Genomic DNA, 23,350 nt, shown 5'->3' with positions numbered 1-23,350 from the left:
CAATACAGTAGCTCCCCATTTGGTCAAAGTGTTTATCCTCGTAAATGTATGAGATTAATATTAAATGTACCCCTCCATTGAATTCACTGTGCATGCTGCTGAAAAGTGAAGACCTCATCACCTATACTCTGGACCACAGAGAGATCCGATACAGGCCAGCACATTATTTTGACCTTATTAGTCGACCATAAGGTCCTTACATTGCTGACATTGGCCACCATAATAGATGTACAGTTCAGGGGAACCGTGCCACAGCATGTGACATTTCCAATCCAGATTTAGATTTTTACTGTGTGTGACATTTTAATGGCTTGAATCATGTTACAATTCCTTATGTCAGCTAAGGCATCGGGGTGTCTCAGGCACACTCCTGTCTGTGTTGATTAAAAAGGGCTGTTAAACAAATAGAGTACATTTGGGGTATTTAACTTGGTCATTAATTAAAACTATTCATCTCAAGAGGTTGAATAAAATAAAAATGATACTTGGTAAGTGCCAGTAAAGTGTCAATAAAGAGGTGTGATCATTACAGAGTTGAGGTTTTCATTCTATCAGCCATGAATCCCCTTGTGACAGGTGGAATGGAAGCTGTTGTGCGCAACAGGGAGGGGAAATTAAATGCTAGTTTAAATTTGTTTAGAAATTATTAATACATTTCTACTATATCTATCTATGGGTTAAAGGGTTGACATGTTGTGCTCGAAGTGCTCAGTTTTCCACCACAAAACGCCAGAAAATGGCCAAAAAGACTAGAACCAGCTCACCTGTTTTTACACTATGAGTTGGCTGTTAGATGTTCAATGTTTCTCTTGAAAACATCATTTCAAAAATAATATTTTCAACATATTAAAATGAGACTTCAGTTCACGTTGACCTAACAATGAGGTACAAACATAAATGAATTACTAATCATATGAAATAAGTAATAATATTCAAAAATGTATTAACATAACCAGGGCTTTACAATGATGGAAAAAACGTGAAGAAATGTTGGGGTTAAATGGGTTCAAATCTTCCTTGAAGTCAGATGAACATGATGACTACTTTGCGAGCACAGACAGACGTTTAAAGCACCGTTAAAATGTTTTGGATTAAGAGTTACTGTCTGATCCTCATAAGGTCCTGCCAAAATATGTCAAATATTTACAATGACAGTTTTAATGCTTAATGACATTTGTCAGTTAACAGATGTCCCGTCCCCCCTTAATTGTTGTTGGTCATATGTCATGTAAGACCTTTGCACATTAAAATAACTTGAATGACATAAACTCTTAGTCTGCATGGTGCGAATGTTCTCTTAATCCACAAACACTCCAAGTAAATAGCATCTGTCTAATAACAGTGATATCAGTGCCAGAAACAGGCTGTGTGGAAACGGTGGGAGATATAGTAAACAATAAACCTTGGCTGCAGTGAAGACGAGCACAGTCCAAGAAATGAAAAGACCTCGACGGGGTTCTTCCAGATGGTCAGCTCAGCCACTTGCTCAACTAGTGCATACAGCTTCTCCCCCTATGGGGCTTCTTGTACTGATGTGCTGGCCACTGCAGCTGGAAACAAAACAGGGTGTATTCAGTGAGGTGAAATGTTCTGAGTACAGCTGATAGAAATGTATTGACTAGAGCAGAAACAATTCCCTATTCTACCTGACAGACAGTCATATCTGTTCTACATAAAACATTTCTATAAGAACGTTCTGTAAGGTTTCACCCTGTTGAACTGCACCATATTAGACACAAAGAATATTTAAATGCTGAGGTTAGAAAACAGAAAATATTTGATACACATTGAAGACTGTGAATGAAATGCCTGACTTAAAATAACTTGCTACATTACATGCGTTAAACAAAATGTGGCTCCTTCAAAAGTTGCTTTCTTAAAAAAAATTGATTTAAATGTAAAGGGATCTGTTACTTTATTGTAACTATAAGTTTTATATCAGTTTTATTGAAGCCAGCTCAGCAGCTTAGTGGTTTACTTCAGTGCAATATAAAAGTTTAAGGCAGCTTTCTTGCTGTCAGCAATATGAGTGGAGAATATTATTGAAATACTGTACTGGTGTCATGTTAGAATCCTAAGAAGTCTTAACAATCCTACTGGACCGTTTTAGCCAACTGAAATGTGAGACAAATAAAAACGTCTCCAGCATCTTCAATAGATCATAATGTAGATAAATAACTACACATTAGATTTAAACATTTTATGAGCTGTAATTGAAAGCCTACATGTTTCTGTTGTAGCTTTGAAATATTGAATATGGTTTCACCAGGGTGATAAATCAAACTAAGCACAGCACGAGGTCAAGTCCGTCCCAAGCATGAGGTGAAGAGAGAGTTCAGATGGTTTAATAAGCAAAACAATATAAGAAAAAGAATGGGTAAATATAAATATATCAAGTGATTGATGAAGATTAGTGCCACTAAAATCTAAGTAAATAAGGTCAGATTAGATTTCATTTAAACTATTTTAGTGGTAGTGGGGCAATATGGACTCAGTCCATTACAGTAGTTGAGGGACATTGGTAGTAACATTGGAATCAATTTTATGAATCAATCTTTTGATATTGTCCTAACTATTAATAATGACATTTCTCATTTGCGTAAATTCACTGAAAATGAATTCAGACCAATATTCCATTAAGAAGTCATGTAATGGCAGTGTGACGCTCCTGGAAGTTGGTGAAGCTGGTGATACACAGACACACAGCTCTGGGGGAGGTCTCTCATCCAATCCATTTCCTTCAGCAGACTGGTCCATAATTAACTTCTGCTGGGTTGGCACTTCCAACCAGATATAAGGAGGCTGAGGACCCAGTATCCATAAGTCAGATACCTTCTTCCTCTGTGGTAAGACTCTCTCCACATCTTTAGAGTTGTACATTTGTAACATCTTTGAGTTCAGAATCTGAGGCAGTAGCTAACTGCACTGTTTGAATTGAGTTCTGCATTTTATTTTTACTTGTCTTATGTATTATTTGAAAATATGCAATCAAGTGTCATTGATTTAAAATGTTAGTTTAAAAAAAATTGTGTTTAACTTGAAATGTGCTTTACTTAAAATCTGTAACTTTTAATTGAGGTTAAAAGTGTTGCTCCTGCACTTGTTTGTAAGTTAGGGGTTGGTCTAGAATGTAAGTGGGTTTTCAGGGGTATTTATTTGAATTCTTGACAGAATATGTAGTAAAGTGAGTTGCCATTATGAAAATGAAAGTTACCAGTTGCACCAATAGTTGAATTGGACATGGCCGTAATGATTGAGTTGAAGGGTGCCGTTTTCTAGCCCTTCGGGGGCTAAATGATAGGACTTTAGACTTGTGCATATTCACAACACCCTAATGTTTCACAGGTTCCTCCAAGAAGTACAAATTCATCTGTAGGAGGGGAAAAACAAGGTGAGGAATGGTTTGAGTCTTCACATAAAAAGTGATGAAAATATTCTGTGAGATACCTTTCACCTTACTCTGTTGACTGGGAAGGTAGCACCACAGAATCAATCATGTGTCTTGTTTCATATCTTTCCTAGTAATCCGTCACCATGAGTACGGACGCGGAGATGCAAATCTACGGCAAGGCTGCCATATACCTCCGTAAGCCTGAGAAGGAGAGGATGGAGGCACAAGCTGCACCCTTTGACTCAAAGAACGCTTGTTATGTGTCAGACGTCAAAGAGCTGTACCTTAAGGGCTTGGTCACTGCCAGGGCCGACGGAAAGTGTACTGTGACAGTCACCAATCCTGATGGCTCCAAGCAGGTAAGTCTGATTTGAAAAGAATTCAAGTTCAATTTTGTGCAATTACTTTATTTATTTAAAAAATCACCAACAGTAAAAAAAAATTGAAAATCAATAACAAAAGAGATAAAAAATCATTGCTTGTTTTTTGTAATTAGAATATAATATTCAAACATAATTTTTATTGCTGTTATTTAAAAATTGCATTGATTTTTTTTTTTTTTACAAATATAAGTCAAGAATCACTATGTACTCTGCGTACACCAATCATTAGGAACACCTACCAATATTGAGTAATAACAGCCTCAATTCGTTGGGATGTGGACTCCACAAGGTGTCGAAAGCATTCCACAGGGATGCTGGCCCATATTGACTCTAATGCTTCCAACAAATTTGCTGGATGTCTTTAGGCTGGTAAAATATTCTTGATACACAAGGGAAACTGTTGAGTGTGAAAAAACTAGCAGCGTTGCAGTCCTTGACACCAACCGGTGTGCCTGGCACAGACTACCATACCCCGTTCAATGGCACTTAAATATTTTGTCCTTCATCCTCTGGTCCAGTGTGACTCAGTTGGTAGAGCATAGTGTTTTCAAAGCCAGGGTTGTGGGTTTGATTCCCACAGGGGACCAGTATGAAAACGCATGAACTCACTACTGTCAGTCGCTTTGGATAAGAGCTTCTGCTAAATGACGTAAATGAATGGTACACAATCCATGTCTCAAGGGTTAAAAAACCTTCTTTAACCTGTCTCCTCCCCTTCATCTACTCTGATTGAAGTGGATTTAACAAGTTACATCAATAAGAGATTATAGCTTTCACCTGGATTCACCTGGTCAGTCTATGTCAAGGATGGGAAACTGGCAGCCCAAACCCCCATCAACGTTCCCCATCCCTGGTCTATGTCATGGAAAGAGCAGGTGTTCTTAATGTTTTGTATACTCAGTGTATGTGTCAGTGGGTGATAAAGTAGTAGGATTAAATGGAGGTATGAATTTAAAAAAAGACTGAACTTGTATTTAATGAGCAAAAAGCATTCAGTCAAGTCCAGTTTGATCTGTGTGTAATGTAGATTTCTGACTGTTTCAGGAAGGAAAAGAGTTCAAAGATGCAGACGTCTATGAGATGAACCCCCCTAAATACGACAAGATTGAGGACATGGCCATGATGACCTACCTGAATGAAGCCTCTGTGTTGTATAACCTCAAAGAGCGTTATGCAGCATGGATGATCTATGTAAGATATCTGCATAAACGTACACAATTACATGAACATTAAAAATACATACATAGAGTGCGACACATTAACACATACAGTACTACACATTAACACATACAGTACTACACATTAACACATACAGAACTACACATGAACAAGTACAGTACTACACATATTAATACTGTACTACACATTAACAAATACAATGCTACACATTAACACATACCGTACTACACATAAACACACACAGAACTACACATACCAATACAGTACTACACATAAACACATACCAATACAGTACTACACATACCAATACTGCAGACCCAAATAACCGAAGTACACCAACATCCTCACATAAATCCAGGGAAAAGTCTATCAGATTTTGTTAATCCCCTAATTTAATTTGATCACTTTCATCCAGACCTACTCTGGGCTCTTCTGTGCCACGGTGAACCCCTACAAGTGGCTCCCCGTGTACGACATGGAGGTTGTTAACGCCTACAGAGGGAAGAAGAGGATGGAGGCTCCACCCCATATCTTCTCCGTCTCTGACAACGCCTTCCAGTTCATGCAGATTGGTACGAGCTCTCATGGATGGATGGATGGATGGATGGATGGATGGATGGATGGATGGATGGAAGTAAAAATATGCTTTAGAGAGGTACACACTGAAAATAAATGGTTCTCTTTAGGGTTAATTGGCTTGAAACAATAGTGGATCTCTTTATGGTGCTACAAAGGCCTTTCCTGTGGTTCTACCAAGACAACATCAAAAAGGGTTCCGCTGTCATTACAACCCTTTTTGGTCCCATATAGAAACCTTCTAAATGGTTCTATATAGAACCTTAATGGAGAACGATTCTTTCAAAGAACCTTTTGAATAACCATAAGGGTTCTTTTTTCTGATTAGTCATAATAAGTTACAATTCTGTAGGTTTTATTATTAGTTAATTGACAAGTTAAATCAGGTGTGTTAGCTCTGGAACGAAGGGGGTTCCTATGGAGAGAATTAAACAACACTGATTTTAGTTCTCAAAAAACGCAAGGCCACACACACACACACACTAGTCTTTCACAAGACACAAGCACTGGCCATACTAATCATTTAGTAAGTGCTTATATTTGCCCTGTTTTACATACATACTTATAATACAAGTGTGTACACGTGTGTGAAATAGAAATGTATTTTTTTTTTGCACATCCAAACATCCTCAGAGAGTGGGGTCGTGGCCAGTGTCAGCCATTATCAAAGGTACACCTGGAGTAATTTTAACCTTGTCAGCGCAACGATTCAAACAAGCAACCTTTCAGTTACTGGCTCAACACTCTAACCACTAGGCTCCCTGCATTGTGATGACAGTACACAACAGATTAGATAAACTGGAATGACAGTCTCACTCACAGTTGAACAAAAACGAGCTGTGAGTAAACCACACCCCAAAATATTCTAATGAGCCGCCCCTACATTTTAATTATCACTAAAAGAGGAAAGATCCTTTTCTCAACTGCAAAGAACCATTGAAGAGCTCTAAATGTTCTCTGAGTCATTATGGTTCCACATAGAACCATCACCCTTCCCAAAGAACCCTTGAGGAACCCTCTTTTCTAAGTGTGTATCTAGTGTTTTCTAGTCTAGGTCAAGAACAGTTTGATGGGAATATCTGATTTCACTGGCCTTGAATGGAGAGTGTTCCATACTGAAATTCATGATGATGCTATGAATGCTATAATGTACCCATAATGCTCCTTGGGTATGATAAGCAATATGTATTTTGGTTACAGATAACGAGAACCAGTCCGTCCTGATTACGTAAGTTGTTTACTAAAATGTCACTTGAGAGAGGGTTTCTATTGTAATATGTTTGGTCACTTGGTGTGAAGAACATACATGACATTATGAATGGATTAGGCAATGTGTAATAATGATTCGATAAGTGGGAATATTTGTTAATTATTTATGTTAGAAAACAGGTCAACAGTGAAATTGTTCAATGCTATTTCTTAGTGAAAGCCAATTTTGCACTCAAACATGTAACTAAAACCCCTGTTTCTCTGTCATATAAACCAGTGGAGAATCCGGTGCAGGAAAGACTGTCAACACCAAGCGTGTTATTCAGTACTTTGCCACCATTGCAGTGTCTGGTGCCAAGAAGGAAGTGGACCCCAACAAAATGCAGGTCTGTTGTGCTTATGTTTCTCTTTTTAACACCTTTCAGATTGGTTGGGTGTCAAAACCTGTTTCAATGAAAATGAATGTTCCAAAAAAATCTAGAAAAACAAACTTGACCACTTTACCAGTTTCTGAGCAACTTGTGTTTGTCTCAATCAGGGGTCTCTTGAGGATCAGATCATTGCTGCTAACCCTCTGCTGGAGGCTTACGGTAATGCCAAGACAGTGAGGAATGACAACTCGTCTCGCTTTGTAAGTATAAAGGGCACACTGTGGAAGTTATCTTATATTGTAAACATTTATTTCAGTAGTTCTCTGTTGCTGCATCAATAGATGTCCAACAAACTGTAACATCTAAAGGGGTCTATCAAAGTAAGATGTTACATTTATTTAGTTGACCTATCTCCAACCTCCATGCTCTACTATAGGGTAAATTCATCAGGATTCACTTCCAAGGAGGAAAACTGGCTAAAGCTGACATTGAGACCTGTGAGTTGGTTTTCCTTGTTTCTCAATGCTTTTCTAAATTCACAGAGATCATTTTTTGGAGATCATATCATCACAATAATTTGTATCTCATGTTCTCTCTGTCTCCGTCTCTCTCTCTCTCTCTCTCTCGTTTTCTCTGTCTCTGTCTCGCTCTCTTTGTCTCTCAGACCTGCTGGAGAAGTCCAGAGTGTCCTTCCAGCTGCCCGATGAGAGAGGCTACCACATCTTCTTCCAGATGATGACCAACCACAAACCTGAGATTGTTGGTACGGCAAAGCAGAGGTTCAGGGGAAATTATTCCCACCATCTGTGGAACTTGTAAAATAAAAAATAAAATACCATTACAATTCCAAGGTAACAAGACATCTAGACATGGGTCAGGTCTTTGGGGAAGATCAATGAAGTAATGCACTGTGATGCATCAGTCCAGGAGCCTTTTATGATGCTATTTATTATATACTACATGTATCCTTGAGTCCCATATATTGAGTAAAGGAGGGAGAGATACTGTGAAGGTAGGACAGAAGAATTCTGAGAGATTTAACTGACAAGCCGTTCTCCGCTGTCGACAGAAATGTCACTCATCACCACCAACCCCTATGACTTCCCCATGTGCAGCCAGGGTCAGATCACTGTGGCCAGCATCAACGACAAGGAAGAGCTGGATGCCACAGACGTGAGTTATACAAAGGGTTAACCAAACTCTACATATGGAATGGGTAGGACCACCATACACACTGAATGCATTGTGCAATTCCAACTAAATGCCCTGTGTTAGTTAGGCATGTGCCTCAAGGCACTCTTCATGCCTTCACACTTCACCTTGAGGCACATACATGTAAAACATCCACAAGAGAGTGCCATTAAGTGGCCTGTGGAACAATGTAAAACTCCTTTTGTGCTGCCATCTACTAGTGTGTTGGCCAAGCGGTATCATGTGGAGCTGAGAAGCCAGTGAAATCTATCCATCCCATTTGTTCTGGAGTGAGCTGGAACTGAGCAATCTGCTGTTCACTTCATCACTGTTGTACTTCCTCTCTAATGCCAGGATGCCATTACAATCCTGGGCTTCACCAATGAGGAGAAGGTGAGTATCTACAAGCTGACAGGAGCTGTACTGCACCATGGAAACTTGAAATTCAAGCAGAAGCAGCGTGAGGAGCAGGCCGAGCCAGACGGCACAGAAGGTGAGTCCCAGTCATAGATATACAATATGTAGAGCATTAGCCCCATTCCCAGTCTCCAGCATAGAAATGGGACATGTAAAACAGACAGTGCCACATGAAAGTCAGGTAGGAGATTTTGGAGACCAAATTCCAACCTCCAGAAATGATTTGAAATGGATGTGGGTGAAAATCAAAACCTAATCCACAAAAGAATTGACCAAAGTGTTTTGTTAGTGTGACATCAGAAACATCTTGTGTGCCTAAGTCTGTTGTTGTTTCTCTCTCCAGTGGCTGATAAAATCGCCTACCTGCTGGGCCTGAACTCAGCTGAGATGTTGAAGGCTCTGTGCTACCCCAGAGTGAAGGTCGGCAACGAGTATGTGACTAAGGGACAGACTGTGCCTCAGGTAAGGCAGTCAAACACAGCATCAACCATTTTCTCTCCACCGCAATTATTTTGGGGACGAGTGCATAGCTTATTTTGAATAGTGATGTTGTTTTTCCCCAAGCTCTCATCACCTTATCACTAGACATGGTCAATATCTCATGTATTCATTGAAGGTATAATCATTGCAGGTTAATAACTCAGTGAGTGCCCTGGCTAAGTCCATCTATGAGAGGATGTTCTTGTGGATGGTCATCCGTATCAACGAGATGTTGGACACCAAGAATCCAAGGCAGTTCTATATCGGTGTGCTGGACATTGCTGGGTTTGAGATCTTTGATGTGAGTATGAGACCAGAACAAGACAGTTAGTTGTGATTGAGAGGGATTACAGCCTTGTATGATGAAATGATCACTTATAAGCTTCCATTAACAGTACAACAGCATGGAGCAGCTGTGCATCAACTTCACCAATGAGAAACTGCAACAGTTTTTCAACCACACCATGTTCGTCCTGGAACAAGAGGAGTACAAGAAGGAGGGAATCGTCTGGGCCTTCATTGACTTCGGCATGGACTTGGCTGCCTGCATTGAGCTTATTGAGAAGGTAAGCTGTCTGAGGATTATAATGGACCACAACAGCAAAGCTCATAGGGAGCGCTGTGTGAGATATTATCACTGGGGTATAACGTATCTGACTGTTGATAACTCAATATGTTTCCTGTTATTTGCCCCTAAGTGAATATAATCCTATAACAGCATGTTTGCTAAAGGAATGAATGTGATCCTAAATGTAAATATCACTAATTTGATATACATCTCTTTTCGTAAAGCCATTGGGTATCTTCTCCATCCTTGAAGAGGAGTGCATGTTCCCCAAGTCTTCAGACACTACCTTCAAGGACAAGCTGTACGCCCAGCATCTTGGCAAAACCAAGGCGTTTGAGAAGCCCAAGCCTGCCAAAGGCAAGGCAGAGGCCCACTTCTCCCTGGTGCACTACGCCGGTACTGTGGACTACAACATCACTGGCTGGCTGGAGAAGAACAAGGACCCTCTGAATGATTCAGTTATTCAGCTGTATGGGAAGTCTTCAGTCAAACTGTTGGTTGCCCTGTATCCCGCTGCTCCACCTGAGGGTAAGACTAGCATCACGTCAAATGATTTATTTAAGCACTAGTTACAACTCAGATCCACATTTTCTTTAAAGTCTTGGAATGTGTCACAATTTCTCAGGTTTATTCACTGGGTACATTTAAGTGGTGTTATTTTACACAATCTCATTAGCACCATTTGCGTTAAGATGAGTGTGAAGTTAACCCCATATTGTCTCATTTCTAATTAGTGTGCTTGCTGAAGACAGCACCACTCTAGATTTCTTACATACTCTTATTATTATTATTATTCTATTTATTCCGCCCGCTACAGGAAATGGACTTGTTTAGTTATCTTTTACTTTGCCCATTTGAACAGATAATACCAAGAAGGGAGGCAAGAAGAAGGGAGGTTCCATGCAGACTGTGTCCTCCCAGTTCAGGGTGAGCTTCTGAAATGTGGATATTCAGTCCTTCAAAAGGTGCATTGATTATCATGAATGATTTGTGAGAAAATGCTTTGTAACCCTCTTACAGGAGAACTTACATAAGCTGATGACCAACTTGAGGAGCACTCATCCTCACTTTGTGCGCTGCCTGATCCCCAACGAGTCAAAGACTCCAGGTACAATACATGTTGAGTTAAATATGACATCTTATCAGTTCAGTATCAGTAACCTTAACAAACTAATCTTTAATCTGTTTAATAGTATTAAAAGAGACTTGGTTTGTTTTACCAGGTCTGATGGAGAACTTCCTGGTTATCCACCAGCTCAGGTGTAATGGTGTTCTGGAGGGTATCAGGATCTGCAGAAAGGGCTTCCCCAGCAGAATCATCTATGCTGACTTCAAGCAGAGGTACACAACACACAACTACTAATAAACACGTGCAAGCATGGACATGCACACGCACAAAGGTCTGCTCCAAGGGTTTTAACTAGAGGTCGACCGATTAATCGAAATGGCCGATTAATTAGGGCCGATTTCAAGTTTTCATAACAATCGGTAATCTGCATTTTTGGACACCGATTGTGGTGATTACATTGCACTACACGAGGAGACTGCGTGACAGTCTGACTACCTGTTATGCGAGTGCTGCAAGAAGCCAAGGTAAGTTGCTAGCTAGCATTAAACTTATCTTATAAAAAACAATCAATCTTAACATTATCACTAGTTAACTACACATGGTTGATGATATTACTAGTTTATCTAGCTTGTTGCATATAATCGATCCGGTGCCTATTAATTTCTCATCGAATCACAGCCTACTTCGCCAAACGAGTGATGATTTAGCAAGCGCATTCGCGAAAAAAGCACTGTCGATGCAGCAATGTGTACCTAACCATAAACATCAATGCCTTTCTTTAAAATGAATACACAAGTATATATTTTTAAACCAGCATATTTAGTTATTATTGCCTGCTAACATGAATTTCTTTTAACTAGGGAAATTGTGTCACTTTTCCGCATTCCGTGCAAGCAGAGTCAGGGTATATGCAGCAGTTTGGGCCACCTGGCTCGTTGCGAACTATGTGAAGACCATTTCTTCCGAACAAAGACCGTAATTAATTTGCCAGAATTGTACATAATTATGACATAACTTTGAAGGTTGTGCAAGGTAACAGCAATATTTAGACTTAGGGATGCCACCGTTAGATAAAATACGGAACGATTCCGTATTTCACTGAAAGAATAAACATTTTGTTTTCGAAATGATAGTTTCTGGATTTGACCATATTAATGACCTAAGGCTCGTATTTCTGTGTGTTATTATGTTATAATTAAGTCTATGTTTTGATATTTGATAGAGCAGTCTGACTGAGCAGTGTAGGCAGCAGCAGGCTCGTAAGCATTCATTCAAACAGCACTTTCGTGCATTTGCCAGCAGCTCTTCGCTGTGCTTCAAGCATTGAGCTGTTTATTACTTCAAGCCTATCAACTCCCAAGATTAGGCTGGTGTAACCGATGTGAAATGGCTAGCTAGTTAGCGGGGTGCGCGCTAATAGAGTTTCAATCGGTGACGTCACTCGTGCTGAGACCTTGAAGTAGTTGTTCCCCTTGCTCTGCAAGGGCTTTTGTGGAGCGATGGGTAACGATGCTTCGAGGGTGGCTGTTGTTGATGTGTGCCTGGTTCGAGCCCAGGTAGGGGCGAGGAGAGGGACGGAAGCTATAATGTTACCCTGGCAATACTATAGTGCCTATAAAAACATCCAATGTTCTGAGCAAGGAACTTAAATGTTAGCTTTTTAACATGGCAAATATTGCACTATTATTTTCTTCTCCAACACTTTGTTTTTGCATTATTTAAACAGAATTGAACATGTTTCATTATATTTTTTTGGCAAAATTGATTTTATGGATGTATTATATTAAGTTAAAATAAAAGTGTTCATTCAGTATTGTGTAATTGCCGTCATTACAAATAAATAAATAAATAAATAAATCGGCCGATTAATCGGTATCGGCGGTGTTTGGCCCTCCAATAATCGGTATCGGCATTGAAAAATCATAATCGGTCGACCTCTAGTTTTAACAGCATCAGAGTAGTCTTACCTTTATGTAATATAATTGACCTATTACATGTTTAAACATTTTCCTCATTCAGGTACAAAGTACTGAATGCCAGTGTCATCCCTGAGGGCCAGTTCATGGACAACAAGAAGGCTTCTGAGAAGCTGCTTGGGTCCATTGATGTGAATCACGATGATTACAAGTTTGGACACACCAAGGTCAGTCACAAACACCCTGCAAATGTAGTCCCAAAAATAGATGTGTAAACTGCAGAATGCCCCTTTAAGTAATGGAAAAGCTGTAAAAACAATGTAGTGTTGTTTTCTTTAAAGTCGTACATCACAAGCATGGAAGAGAAAGTCAAATCATTGTCATGTGCATTGTGTTGGAAAGGGATGGCTGCAGTTATCTGTATCTGTGTTCATTAACTCTCTACGACTGTACAATAACAACTTAGAAACAACCAATCACGTAGTTTGTTTGTAAGCATTTCAATGCTTATGTTGTTCAAATCAATCTAGTGTTGTTGTTCCTCTTCTTTTGATTCTGCCCCTTTTTATCTGTCACCATCTCACTGTGGTTTCATCATTGACCATGTTTACCTGTGTCTCAGGTGTTCTTCAAAGCCGGTCTGCTGGGTGTCCTGGAGGAGATGAGAGATGAGAAGCTGGCCTCTCTGGTCGGCATGGTCCAGGCTCTCAGCCGTGGATTCCTCATGAGGAGAGAGTTCACCAAGATGATGGAGAGGAGGTAAGGAATAGTAGACATCTTGGCAAAGCTTTCCGTCAACCAGCTGTATCTAATGCATTATGATCACATAGTGTATATGATGTGAGTTGATCAGAATGAGGAAGTACGTCTTATAATATTCTATTAAAGCTGTAGTTTGGGATTTGGAAAGCTGTTGAATTGTTATTTAAATGTGCGATATTTGCCCATTTATTGTTGAAGAATATAAAATGCCTCATGAGCTTAGCATGAGCTGTCAGTCCTCACATCTAAAGATCTGTCTATGAATTCAAGAGGGGTTACATTTCCCTAGCCCCATTCCTCAGCTGTACACAAAAGTATCGGGGGGGGTCAGTTTTGTGGTTCTTGGAATACCAGAATGTAGCTTCATTAAACATGTCACTCACCATACCACTCTGTCTTTCTGTCGACCAGAGATTCCATCTTCTCCATCCAGTACAACATCCGTTCATTCATGAATGTTAAAACCTGGCCATGGATGAAGTTGTACTTCAAGATCAAGCCCCTGCTGCAGAGCGCTGAGACTGAGAAGGAGCTGGCCAACATGAAGGAGAACTATGAGAAGATGCAGACAGACCTGGCCAAGGCTCTGGCCAAGAAGAAGGAGCTGGAGGAGAAGATGGTGTCTCTGCTGCAGGAGAGGTCTGACCTGGCGCTCCAAGTCGCATCTGTGAGTGAGCAACGACCATCATGACGGCACATTTACACACGTATGATCACAGACACGAACGCACACGCGAACAAACACACACACAATCACACTGTGACGTATGTGGCTAAGTCACGTATTTCTATTACCTATGTTAGCAAGGCTACCTATATTTCATGCATTTCTATTGATTTGCTCTGACCTCTTTGACTAAATTACGTCCATCTGTTGATACACAAAGTGAAGCGGCAGATTTTTTCTGCTGTTCTGAAACCAGGATTCAGAGAATCTGAACGATGCTGAGGAAAGGTGTGAGGGGCTCATCAAGAGCAAGATCCAGCTGGAGGCCAAACTCAAAGAGACGACCGAGAGGCTGGAGGACGAGGAGGAGATGAATGCTGAGTTGACTGCCAAGAAGAGGAAGCTGGAGGATGAGTGCTCTGAGCTGAAGAAGGACATTGATGACCTGGAGCTCACCTTGGCCAAAGTGGAGAAGGAGAAGCATGCCACCGAAAACAAGGTCTCGTAGACAGTCTAACAAAACAATAATCCAAACAATAACCAACTCAAAACGTAGCTAAACAGAAATTGAATTCAAGTTGTTTTGTGGGTGCAGGGAAAATCAAGACCCAAAATAGTGGAATGTCAGTTTCGGGGTACTTCCCACATCCGTTGCATGTTCTGCTCCCCCTCGTTTCTGACTTCCCCTTCCTTAGTACACTGGCATGGAGTACACAACCATCTAGTGTTGAATCTATAGTACAGTATTTGTTGACATTATTAATTAATCTAAATGAAATATATATCTAACTCAATCTCTCCTTTATGGTGATGTGACCAATGAGTAATTTTGGCTGTGGCTGTTTTCAGGTTAAAAACCTGACCGAGGAGATGGCGTCTATGGATGAGAGTGTTGCCAAGCTGACCAAAGAGAAGAAAGCCCTCCAAGAGGCCCACCAGCAGACACTGGACGACCTGCAGGCAGAGGAGGACAAAGTCAACACTCTGACCAAGTCCAAGACCAAGCTGGAACAGCAAGTGGACGACGTGAGTGGAGTTTGACATTTTGGACATGATAAAATGATATTATCTTCAGTTATTTAGATTTGAACAATACGTGTGTGTTTTTATCTTGTAGCTTGAGGGTTCTCTGGAGCAAGAGAAGAAGCTCCGTATGGACCTTGAGAGAGCCAAGAGAAAGCTGGAGGGAGATCTGAAACTGGCCCAGGAGTCCATAATGGACCTGGAGAATGACAAGCAGCAGTCTGATGAGAAAATCAAGAAGTAAACACAAACAAATGTTTACAGTATTACTGTCATATTGATCATAATGGTTGTTCTTGACATATTCTTGTAATTATGAATTAGCATTTGCATGTGATTCTTAAAAGAAAAAGTGAATGGTATGATATTCTCCCGTTACACTATCAAACCAAAATCAACTCTGCAATCGACGTGTTTGTGTTTCTTAGGAAGGACTTTGAGACCACCCAGCTCCTCAGCAAGATTGAGGATGAGCAGTCTCTGGGAGCTCAGCTACAGAAGAAGATCAAGGAACTCCAGGTAAAACAGGATCTATGCTCCAGTACAGGAAAGAACACACCTAAATCATTTCCTTCAAAGATGTATTCTGGTAGCACACATTCTTCCTGGTGGCTTCTGATGGCTCAGTAAGTTTGAAGATGGTGCTTCTTACCATTGTGGTTTTGGTTGGCACATGGGACACTGGTTGGCACATTTAATATATTAGTGTAACTGACTTTTTATTTACACATTTATGCAAAATATACAAACTCTTATTCATTAGTGTTTCAACTGTATTGTAGTGTTCATTCCCCCCTGCTCCTGCCCCCTGTTCTAGGCCCGTATTGAGGAGCTGGAGGAGGAAATTGAGGCTGAGCGTGCTGCCAGGGCTAAGGTTGAGAAGCAGAGGGCCGATCTCTCCAGGGAACTTGAGGAGATCAGCGAGAGGCTGGAGGAGGCCGGAGGCGCCACTGCTGCTCAGATTGAGATGAACAAGAAGCGCGAGGCTGAGTTCCAGAAGCTGCGTCGTGATCTTGAAGAGTCCACCTTGCAGCATGAGGCCACAGCCGCCGCTCTGCGCAAGAAGCAGGCCGATAGTGTGGCTGAGCTCGGGGAGCAGATCGACAACCTTCAACGTGTCAAGCAGAAGCTGGAGAAAGAGAAGAGTGAGTACAAGATGGAGATTGATGACCTCTCCAGCAACATGGAGGCTGTCGCCAAGGCTAAGGTGAGTAGTGATGTTTTGGTCAAGCAGTGTTAAGGGGGGTCAACTTCATTAATATTCAAGTGAACTGAAGTTGACAGGAGTCCCATATATAAAGTAATGATGGAACTTGTTTCACTAACAGGGAAATCTGGAGAAGATGTGCCGTACTCTTGAGGACCAGCTGAGCGAGCTCAAGACTAAGAATGATGAGAATGTTCGCCAGGTCAACGACATCAGCGGACAGAGGGCCAGACTCCTGACAGAAAATGGTACCATCAACAATGAACAAAAAACCAACGTAGTGTACAATAACGTGTTGGGGGCTGCATCTATAAAGTCCGGTCCACATATTGTAGATTCTACTGTACTATTCACCACCTAACATTGCCCTACGATACCTCAAAATACATTTTCAATTGTAGTGAACAGAGACCCCATTAACAAGATGTCCCTCTATCCCTGCAGGTGAGTTTGGACGCCAGCTGGAGGAGAAGGAAGGCCTGGTGTCTCAGCTGACAAGAGGCAAACAGGCCTTCACCCAGCAGGTTGAGGAGCTGAAGAGACTGGTTGAGGAGGAGGTCAAGGTAAGGAATGCAAAATGGACACCACCGACCACAGAGTTTAGAGCCAAATCTTCAAAAAGATTGTGACTACGCCACCTCAGACTTCTACTGTCATTTGTTTTACTCTTTTTGTCTTTATCTTTGTCTCTCACAGGCTAAAAACGCACTGGCCCACGGTGTCCAGTCTGCCCGCCATGACTGTGACCTCCTGAGAGAGCAGTTTGAAGAGGAGCAGGAGGCCAAGGCAGAGCTGCAACGTGGAATGTCCAAGGCCAACAGCGAGGTGGCTCAGTGGAGGACTAAGTATGAAACTGATGCCATCCAACGCACAGAGGAGCTGGAGGAGGCCAAGTGAGTCACACGCAACAGCAAAAACTCAAATATAGGGTGTGGATGGTGAGGGTGGTAGGGGGCTCTGAGAAAATGTTACATCAATATGTATTGTAACTTATTGTAGCATTTGTTTTGCAACAAATTGGTCACAATAAAAACCACCATCTTATCGTCCAACAGGAAGAAGCTGGCCCAGCGTCTGCAGGAGGCTGAGGAGACCATTGAGGCGACCAACTCCAAGTGCGCCTCCCTGGAAAAGACCAAGCAGAGGCTGCAGGGAGAGGTGGAGGACCTCATGATTGACGTTGAGAGAGCCAACGCAATGGCCGCCAACCTCGACAAGAAGCAGAGGAACTTTGACAAGGTGAAAATGAATTTTCTGTCTGCTGCATGTGATCAATTGAAGTAAAATGTTTCTGATTCAAAACTCTTCATTACTGACTTCTAATGAAAATCCCATGGATTTCCCTAGGTTCTGGCAGAGTGGAAGCAGAAGTATGAGGAGGGCCAGGCTGAGCTGGAAGGAGCTCAGAAGGAGGCTCGCTCTATGAGCACTGAACTCTTCAAGATGAAGAACTCCTACGAGGAGGCTCTGGATCATCTGGAGACTCTGAAGAGAGAGAACAAGAACCTGCAACGTGAGATTTTGAAAAAATATCTATTGGGTTCATGTTTGACTAGTGTTTTGAAAATGGAAGAAACTGTAATCATCAAAATTACTTTTCACACCATCTCAGTGTTTTTATGTACACTTTGAAATATTATGATTTAGTAATCGGTATTGCTTTGAAAAACCCAAGGAAGTGCAGGGCAATTAGATTTGCAAGACCGTATGAAGTGCTGTTCTTTAATGAACTGTTATTATGATTTAATGTCAACTTGAGAGTATTGGTTATTTCCACTGAAAATCTAAAGTCTAAACTGCTCCTTTGTTTGTGTGTGCAGAGGAGATCTCTGACCTGACTGAGCAGATCGGAGAGACTGGCAAGAGCATCCATGAGCTGGAGAAGGCCAAGAAGACTGTGGAGACAGAGAAGTCTGAGATCCAGACCGCTCTGGAGGAGGCTGAGGTACAAACTACAACTGCATGATGTGAAAAGGAGTGTTACACTAGCCCAGGGCTTCTAAAACTTTTTCAGCTCGAGACTCAAAAGAGAAATTGACCATCCTCATGAGACCCAAATCGTCCTCCCATGACCCAAATTAAGAAGAAATAGTGTGTGATTATAAATATATTTTCATAACTCGCGACTCACCTCTGACATGCCCAGGCCCCAGTTTAGGTCCTGACCCATAGTTTAAGAAACCCTGCCAATTCCAGCAACAGTCTAATGTTCCCTGTACTGGTGTTTATTGTTGTCATATATATTTCATTCCTTGTGTTATACACATCCAAATGTAATAAAGACAATTCGCTTGACTGTTTCTCTTTGTCCAGGGCACACTGGAGCACGAGGAATCCAAGATTCTGCGTGTGCAGCTGGAGCTGAACCAGATCAAGGGTGAGGTGGACAGGAAGATCTCTGAGAAGGATGAGGAGATGGAGCAGATCAAGAGGAACAGCCAGAGGGTGGTTGACTCCATGCAGAGCACCCTGGACTCTGAGGTCAGGAGCAGGAATGACGCCCTGAGGGTGAAGAAGAAGATGGAGGGAGACCTGAACGAGATGGAGATCCAGCTGAGCCATGCCAACAGGCAGGCCGCTGAGTCCCAGAAACAGCTGAGGAACGTCCAGGGACAGCTCAAGGTAAAGGGACTGGGACATCAGGCTCAAACATCTGAACATGGGGAGGTATTTGTTTGTGAATCTGTAGAAAAGAAGAGAACAGAGGAATTGAATAGTGGATTAATATACTGTGAAACTGGGGAAATTCTTACCAATTGACATTTCTATCAATGACAGTATCGCCCCTACTTGCCAATGAGTCCTAATGAACCTATGTCATTGTGAACCCCAGGATGCCCAATTGCACCTTGATGACGCCGTCCGTGCCTCAGAGGACATGAAGGAGCAGGCAGCCATGGTGGAGCGCAGAAACGGCCTGATGGTGGCTGAAATTGAGGAGCTGAGAGTTGCTCTGGAGCAGACAGAGAGAGGCCGCAAAGTGGCTGAGACTGAGCTGATAGACGCCAGCGAGCGCGTCGGACTGCTGCACTCCCAGGTATGGGTGAAAAGCCATTTCTAATGAAGCACAACCAAGCATCTTGAATTCGACACTGCTGCCTTTCACATTTTCATAATTTCTGCCCTGTGACTTGTAAGTTCTCTTGAGCATCAAAACAAATCGTCTTGTTTCCTCCTCCAGAACACCAGCCTTCTGAACTCCAAGAAGAAGCTGGAGACTGACCTGGTGCAGGTGCAGGGAGAGGTGGACGACATTGTCCAGGAGGCCAGGAACGCAGAGGAGAAAGCCAAAAAGGCCATCACTGATGTGAGTCCTTATGATCGATTGAATAATGTCAACTTGATTTGTCCCAAAGGGCCAATGGTAGCTGGGCTGGTTAACCACAACAAGGATCTCAGAGGGAAGTTATGATTGGTGTAGTTTTGGAAATCCCAGATGTAGGGCAACAGCACTTGGTCTGAGAAATGTGTCAGATTTTTTGGGCCAATTTGGGGTAGGTGCTCTTCAGACAGACAAATCTACCAACAAATCATGAGTTTGGCCAGGCGGGGCTTAGAAATAATCTCAACGGAAACATGACAAAGGCAGACACACAATGCGGACACAGATAGCTAGGCTAATTTAAGTCACAGCCAGTCATTATTATTATTACTATTACTATTATCATCATGACGCATTGTAAACTACTTACATGTACTTGTGAAATACACTAATTGACAATATGCTTCATCTAGCTAGCAACTGTAAATGTTTGGCAGGGTTCTGGACAGATTTTACGGCGTCCCACTCTGCCCTTTCCTCTCTGCCAAGCCGACGGTTGTTTTAGTGCACCCATGTATGCTGGAACGTTGGTAACCCATCTGTCTGGGAGGCAACACATCTGTCTAGAGAGACTATGATTGGTGCCAATTGGTGCATAAATTCAACAAATGACCATTCCAGGCAGCCATGATGGCTGAGGAGCTGAAGAAGGAGCAGGACACCAGCTCTCACCTGGAGAGGATGAAGAAGAACCTGGACGTGACAGTCAAGGACCTGCAGCACCGCCTGGATGAGGCTGAGAATCTGGCCATGAAGGGAGGCAAGAAGCAGCTCCAGAAACTAGAGTCCAGGGTGAGTTAACAGCAGGGTGGATTAGGGTGGATTGAAAGAATGAATGCTGGACATTTATTTCATTATAATAAAATACACAGGACCATTGAGTTATGACTTTCTGTCAATAATCCACCTAGACAATGAAAAGCTGTTATCATTACAGACCCTTCAATTCAAAAAGTTAAACTACATAGAAACAGACAACAATTGTGCCTCTTTGACTGAGTAGAATAATATACCTGTTTTGAAAAGATTTGATTTGTTCCGTCTGATTTCACCACCTCAAATGTCTACGTTAATTTCTTCCACAAAGGTGCGTGAGCTCGAGACTGAGGTGGAGGCCGAGCAGAGAAGAGGTGTAGACGCGGTCAAGGGAGTCCGCAAGTATGAGCGCAGAGTCAAGGAGCTCACTTACCAGGTAAGAGAAAGTGTCTTCTTCACACACTTGACACTAACACAGACAGGTTTGTGTATAAAACTATGTGCTATTGATTCTTTGATCCTCTCCCACAGACTGAGGAGGATAAGAAGAACGTTAGCAGACTTCAGGACCTGGTAGATAAGCTGCAGATGAAAGTCAAGGCCTACAAGAGGCAGGCTGAGGAAGCGGTGAGTCATAGTCAAATACTCTGAAATCATACATTCAAAAAGATATATTTTTCCCCCCCTAGTAGACATTACAAAACTGAATGTCCATATAGTTTAGTGTAAGTGCTACCACACATCAGTCCACAATGACTCAACTGAAGAACATGTACATTTCTGAGAGCCTCCCATACATCTCTATGCCTATGTGTTGTTAGAAACTTAAAGAAGAGGGGGTTGAATATTTATTTACTGTTCCGGGGGCTGGTCTAGTGGTGGTGCTGCCGCCCCTGGAGTCAGTGGTTTGATCCACCGTTCTGCAACTCACTTTCTCTGCTGTATCATCCATCTCCCTATTTAAATGCTGATGTTATGCTCTCCTATTTCCCCTCACCCAGGAGGAAGCAGCTAACCAAAACATGTCTAAGTTCAGGAAGGTTCAGCATGAGCTGGAGGAGGCTGAGGAGCGTGCTGACATCGCTGAGACTCAAGTCAACAAGCTCAGAGCCAAGACCCGCGACAGTGGGAAGGTACAGAGATGCTGCTGAACCTACACCTGACTCATCTTCAGATATGATCACATCAACACCACCTATGATTCAGCCTTCACTGAGGTCAATACTGACCTTTTACACTCACTCAAATGTATTGAACATCTCCAAGAAGCACATCAGGGTAACAACAAAAAAGATTCATTCAAACTAATTTGGTACTTCAAAAATGAAAAATAAAGCTTAGTCCATGCTTGGTCCATCATGCTTTATAGTGTTATATCTTTAGCATGTTTATAATTAATACTGATCCATTCCTGTCTTTCTTCTTACAGGGCAAAGAAGCTGCTGAATAAACGATGATCAAAGGATTGAACATTAAAGTCTTTTCATTTTCCTGTGTTGCATAAAATATGATTTTCATGGTTAAATGTTGAGCATTGATTAAAAACACTTAGGCCTACGTACACTTCCTTTGTGACTGTGGATTTATTACTCAGATAACAGCTTTTTCGTACTATATATTGTGCTTTAATTAAAGGAGCAATCTGGGATTCCAACAACAATTAAACGTCACCCCAACAAAGAGGTCACTTTTTTTTGCTAAACATCTGAGGGATGAGGTTGGAGAAATGTAACAACTCAAATTCATACAGAGCTATGGATGAATGGACTGACCATCCATAACATCAAGATAATAGTTTTAACCCTTTACAATCGGTGGAATTGGCCGATGTGGAGAGGCCCAAATTGAAACGTTTGGTGGACAGACTAGTAAACATACAGTGCCTTCAGAGTATTCATAATGCTTCCACATTTTGATGTTACAGCCTGAATTAAAACATTATTACATTTTCTCACCCATCTACACACAGTACCCCATAATGACAAAGTGAAAACATGTTTTTAGACTTTTTTTGCAAATGTATTGAAAATGAAAAACATAAATATCTTATTTACATAAGTATTCACACCACTTTGCTATGACACACCAAATTGATCTCAGTGCATCCAATTTCCTTTGATCATCCTTTAGATGTCACTACAACTAGATTTAAATCCACATGTGGCCAATTAAATAGTTTGGACCTGATTTAGAAAGAAACACACCTGTTTATATAAGGTCCCACAGCTGGCAGTGCATGTCGGGACAGAAGTAACGCTTGATTCCTCATTCCTTGTTGGAGTGCGATTCATGGAAAGACGGTGAATGATGCATTCAGAGTGACCAGGAGTGGTATGATGTTGATTTCATGTGCGTTAAAAGGAGAAAGCACTGTGGATGCACAAATTATCGACGCATGAAGTGGAACGCTGTGATTCTTGGAGTAGGGCACCGATAAAAGGTGTCATATCTGGCATCTCGAGGAATATTGAGGCTTCATGGTTTAAGATGAACATGCCAGGAGTATTTGATTCACGTCGTTTTTAACCCGTACTGTGAATAGAAAGGAGGAAAGTATTAATGTATTATTGATGTTTGATAAAGAAGTTCTCCCGATCCATGTAAAACTGGGCTATATGAGATATGCGGTGCAAGCTTAAGAGCAAAAGCCAATGTCATAAATGTAAAACGTTCGGTCAAGTGTTTGCAAATGGAATATCATTGTTGAAGAGTCTGAGGATGAACGATGTTGAAATTGTGATGGGAATCACGTTCCCTGAATGGCCTGTTAGTGTGAAGGAGGTGAAAGTAGGAAGGATCAGGGCTGTCAACAAGGTCTCCGTTGCAGAGGCGGTGAAAATTGTCGAAGTAGTGAGTAGAGATG

At 41.6% G+C, this 23,350-nt stretch overlaps 1 protein-coding gene across 1 annotated transcript; it reads left to right on the top strand.

Annotated features, from left to right (window-relative positions):
- Positions 1-2,769: 2,769 nt before the first annotated feature.
- Positions 2,770-22,050, top strand: LOC106597281 (myosin heavy chain, fast skeletal muscle-like). Its single transcript, XM_045706865.1, has 41 exons — positions 2,770-2,846; positions 3,346-3,391; positions 3,523-3,750; positions 4,819-4,965; positions 5,369-5,525; positions 6,730-6,757; positions 7,016-7,124; positions 7,277-7,369; positions 7,546-7,606; positions 7,774-7,872; positions 8,179-8,282; positions 8,655-8,793; positions 9,061-9,179; positions 9,349-9,498; positions 9,593-9,763; positions 9,990-10,293; positions 10,628-10,692; positions 10,786-10,873; positions 10,989-11,106; positions 12,854-12,977; positions 13,373-13,509; positions 13,924-14,179; positions 14,436-14,678; positions 15,029-15,205; positions 15,297-15,442; positions 15,631-15,721; positions 16,020-16,409; positions 16,531-16,657; positions 16,854-16,972; positions 17,106-17,302; positions 17,465-17,648; positions 17,757-17,922; positions 18,230-18,354; positions 18,723-19,031; positions 19,243-19,446; positions 19,591-19,716; positions 20,353-20,523; positions 20,819-20,923; positions 21,019-21,114; positions 21,489-21,620; positions 21,917-22,050. The coding sequence occupies exons 3-41, from the start codon at positions 3,535-3,537 to the stop codon at positions 21,935-21,937; spliced, it is 5,814 nt and encodes a 1,937-aa protein (XP_045562821.1). The 5' UTR covers positions 2,770-2,846; positions 3,346-3,391; positions 3,523-3,534; the 3' UTR covers positions 21,938-22,050.
- The last annotated feature ends 1,300 nt before the right edge of the window (positions 22,051-23,350 follow it).

The sequence above is a fragment of the Salmo salar genome, chromosome ssa24 (genome assembly GCF_905237065.1).
Source record: "Salmo salar chromosome ssa24, Ssal_v3.1, whole genome shotgun sequence".
NCBI lineage: Eukaryota > Metazoa > Chordata > Actinopteri > Salmoniformes > Salmonidae > Salmo > Salmo salar.
This window is presented reverse-complemented; position numbering and strand designations above follow the sequence as displayed.

Bases quoted from the DNA above. Each gene is read 5' to 3' on its own strand.
- LOC106597281 (XM_045706865.1), top strand. From the start codon at position 3,535: ATGAGTACGGACGCGGAGATGCAAATCTACGGCAAGGCTGCCATATAC. The intron at 5,526-6,729 runs GTACGAGCTCTC...TTTTGGTTACAG, and splicing joins CTTCCAGTTCATGCAGATTG to ATAACGAGAACCAGTCCGTC. The intron at 16,658-16,853 runs GTACCATCAACA...CTATCCCTGCAG, and splicing joins CAGACTCCTGACAGAAAATG to GTGAGTTTGGACGCCAGCTG.